Source organism: Crocodylus porosus, unplaced genomic scaffold, assembly GCF_001723895.1.
Source record: "Crocodylus porosus isolate Cpor-Errol unplaced genomic scaffold, CroPor_comp1, whole genome shotgun sequence".
In the NCBI taxonomy this organism is placed as follows: Eukaryota; Metazoa; Chordata; order Crocodylia; family Crocodylidae; genus Crocodylus; species Crocodylus porosus.
Genome location: NW_017728910.1, coordinates 28,734,407 through 28,738,146, shown reverse-complemented (window position 1 = coordinate 28,738,146; position 3,740 = coordinate 28,734,407). Strand labels below are relative to the sequence as shown.

Sequence of the window (3,740 nt, the reverse complement as noted above, 5' to 3'; positions counted from 1 at the left end):
AGCAGGCACTGGGGGAGTCCCTGTTCCCCCGAGCACTGCCAGGAGTGACCAGGAATAAGGGTCACAAGCTGGCAGAAGGGAGATTCAGACTAGACATCAGGAGGCAACTACCCTGTCAGGGCAGCTAGGATCTGGGACCAACTTCCAAGAGAAGTGGTGCTGGCTCCTACCCTGGGAGTCTTTAAGAGGAGGCTAGATGTACACCTTGCTGTGGTTGTTTGACCCCAGTACTCTTTCCTGCCATGGCTGGGGGTCAGACTAGATTATCTGCTCAGGTCCCTTCCGACCTGACCAACTACAAAACTATCACGGTGCTCTGTGACCAGTGGTGTCCTCCAAGGGTCCATCCTTGGACCGGTTGTCTTTAACATCTTTATCAACGACGTAGATACTGGTGTCAGAAGTGGACCGGCCAAGGTTGCTGATGACACCAAACTTTGGGGTAGAGTGTCCACACCTGAGGATAGGCTGGTGATCCAGGCCGACTTGGATAGGCTGAAAAACTGGGCAAATACAAACCTGATGACATTCAACACTGAAAAATGCAAGGTACTCCACCTTGGGGGAAAAAACCCTGCAGGATGCTTATAGGCTCAGCAGTGCTACACTTGCTAGCACCAAGGCCGAGAGAGACTTGGGGGTCACGATTGACCACAAGATGAACATGAGCCAGCAATGCAATGCTGCAGCTGGTAAAGCAAACCAACGCTGGCTTGCATCCATAGATGTGCCTCAAGTAAATCTCAGGAAGCGATCCTCCCACTGTACTTGGGCTTGGTGAGGCCGCAGCTGGAGTACTACATCCAGTTCTGGGCTCCACAAGTCAGGAACGATGTGGAGAAGATTGAGAGTCCAGAGGAGAGCCATGTGCATGATCCGAGGGCAGGAGAACAGGCCTTATGAAGAGAGGCTGAGAGCCAGGGGATTCTTCAGCCTGGAGAAACGCAGGCTCAGGGGGGACCTGGTGGCAGCCTATCAGTACATCAGGGTGTGCATCAGGATCTGGGAGAACACCTGTTCACCAGAGCGTCCCAATGGATGACAAGGTCCAATGGTCACAAACTGCTCCAAGAACATTTTAGGCTGGACATAAGGAAAACTTCTTTACTGTCTGAGCTCCCAAGACCTGGAATAGACTCCCTCCAGATATCGTGCAGTCACCTACCCTGGACTCTTTTAAGAAAGTTTGGACGCTTATCTTTCTGGGATCCTCTGTCTCTAGCTGACTTCCTGCCCCTGGGGCAGGGGCTGGACTTAATGGTCTCCCGAGGTCCCTTTCAGCCCTTGTGTCTATGAAATCTGTGAGAGCTGTGTCAATGAGCTCCATGCAGTGCAAGACACATATCCAGAAACTCTCAGCTCTGGACAGTTTACAACCTCAGACAAACTAAAATCACAGAAGGAGGAGGGGGCCACTGTTTATAATAAAATGATACAGCTTTCTTCACTTATAGGATCTGCGAAGGCCTGGCCCTGGGAGCCGGGAGGGCTGGCTATTTACAGGGGCATGAATGCAGCTTGCAGACAGCACAGGACAAGTAAAGAAAAACGATGTTAGGGCTGCCAGGGCAAATCCGGGGGGAACAGAGGAAGAGATATGAAGAGCACCAATCTGCCCTTGAAATAAGACGATTCAGATTTGCCAAACACTCGGCTCAGCAGGTGGATTGGAGGTAAAAAGTCACAGGGGCTGGCTCTTGCTCAGGACTTGGTTAGGTCTGAGCAGATTTTCTGCCCATGTTACTCCCTGGCTCTCTGGCATGCTGTTAAGGTCAGTGGTGAAATGCTACCACCTACCTGAAGGCGCCACTGTAGTCATAGTAGGGCTCATCTGAATTTCTCTCACACTTGCTCTGCCCAACTCCTCTGCAGAGCTGACAGAGGGATTCAGGGTAATTTGCAGCGTTCGCCCCAGGCACACAGCTTGCATTGAAATATTCACTAACAGCTGCAGGTAAAATTGGGGGTGGGATGATTTTAGCAACAAAAACAAGACCCCTGTCCCCACAATCACACTTGAACAAACCCTGAAGGTACCCTCCCTTCCACTGCTGCATAAAACATTTAAAACTTATTACAAGCTTCGCCTTGCTTTCAGGAAACAATCCATAAATAGAGACCAGGGGCCAGACTCTCACCTGAACTGCTCCAGGGCAATTCCCAGTAAGACTGAACAGCAGGAGGCAAAATCAGCCGCCCTGCTTACCTTCTGCCCTTGTGAAAGCTCACTCTACTGAGGCGGGGGGGCCATGGTCTTGCCAAGGCGAGGGCCACTGGGAGGGTAGGGCTGCCTGCTCAGCGAGCCCTGGCTCACATGGGTGCTTGGTAGCACAACTCCTTGGAAGAGCAGGTTACACGAGCTCTTACCCATGGGGACGTTGCATCCCATCACTGCCAGGCGGCCGCTGTCGACGAGGTAGCCAACAGGAACGTTCCAGCCCACCGTCCTGTTGATGCCGGTGTGGCACGACCTTGCACCCTTCAAACTGTTGATAGTAATGAAGGAATCTTTTCTGGTAACGGCCACCGCGTAGTATGAAGTGCCAATCTCTGCACAGGGACAAAAGGGAATAGGGTAAAATAAACTAGCACGTGTACTAGAGGGGGACACGGCACTTTATTACAGCATAATGTGAGACACGACACGCAGCTGAGACATGCTGACATGACACAGGCAGTCCCCATCTCCATAAGCAAAGGGTGCAGAGCTCAGACCCTGGTGTGATTTCACTCCCCCGATGAATACAGACCGCTGTTTTCTTTTCTTCTTTAAGTACGACTACCAGGAAAATGGACTGAGCTGATTTAAGTGGGTTTATTGGTGAAAAGGATTCCACAGTTAACTTTGTTTAAAGATGTCACTTCTACTTTTAGCAGCAGACCCATGAGCACTGCTAGGATGTAGCCCTACTTCTCCCTGGCACATCGTTAGCTTAGGTTCACAGATCTGTAGCATGTAAAGGCACAAGGGACCGTTCAGGCACCTGTTTGGACCTCCCTACAATTTGCATTGGTCTGAAGCATATTTTTCCAGACTTGAAGCTTGTTAGCACTATCAGGTCTCCTCCTTACATCCCCAAACTGCATTCACGGCTCTGCCCCAGATGCTGGTGGCACTGGTGTCATGAATATCTGCTCCAAGCAGATGAGAGGACACAGGGGGGGAAGACGCAGACAATGTCTACACTAGGGCTCCTTCCCTCTGTGCCACCACAGGGCAGCGGGTCTGCTGTGGGGGCAGAATTGTGGAATTGGAGACAGGCCTCGGGTTCCTCGACAACGACCCCCATTTTTCGCTCTGGGGGCATGCTCGGGTGGGATGGGCCCCATTTCTTCCCTATAGGCAAGCGTGTCTTCTCTTCCAGGTTGCCTGATCTCGTGCGGCGTGCTTTAAACCAGCTTCGCTGGGGGAGGGGGGCCACAGGGGGACAGGAGGACACCTCCCAGCTAAGACAGGTGACGAGCACAAGTACCCAGGTAAGTGACAGGGGTCCAGAATCCCGGTGGGGGAAATATCCTGGTCTCAGGAGGCAACGCCAGGCCTAGGGTCAGGGAGGACCGAGTTAGGGAACACCTGGAGGGGCTGGATAGGTTCATAGCAGCAGGTCCAGACAATCTCCACCCCCGAGTGCTGAGGGAATTTGCTGAGGTCATTGCGGGACCCCTGGCACGGCTGTACGAGCACTCGTGGTGCTCTGGTGTGGTGCCAGAGGACTGGAAGAGGGCCAATGTGGTTCCCA

General features: G+C 52.5%; 1 protein-coding gene across 1 annotated transcript in view; it reads right to left on the bottom strand.

Moving 5' to 3' along the window:
• Positions 1-3,740, bottom strand: part of LOC109308573 (melanotransferrin-like) — a 32,656-nt gene that overhangs the window by 16,787 nt on the left and 12,129 nt on the right. The window contains exons 5-6 of the mRNA XM_019532948.1: positions 2,371-2,550; positions 1,794-1,951 (exon numbers count right to left, since the gene is read on the bottom strand). Of these exons, the coding sequence (XP_019388493.1) occupies positions 1,794-1,951; positions 2,371-2,550 (338 nt within the window). The remainder of the gene's footprint in view (positions 1-1,793; positions 1,952-2,370; positions 2,551-3,740) is intronic.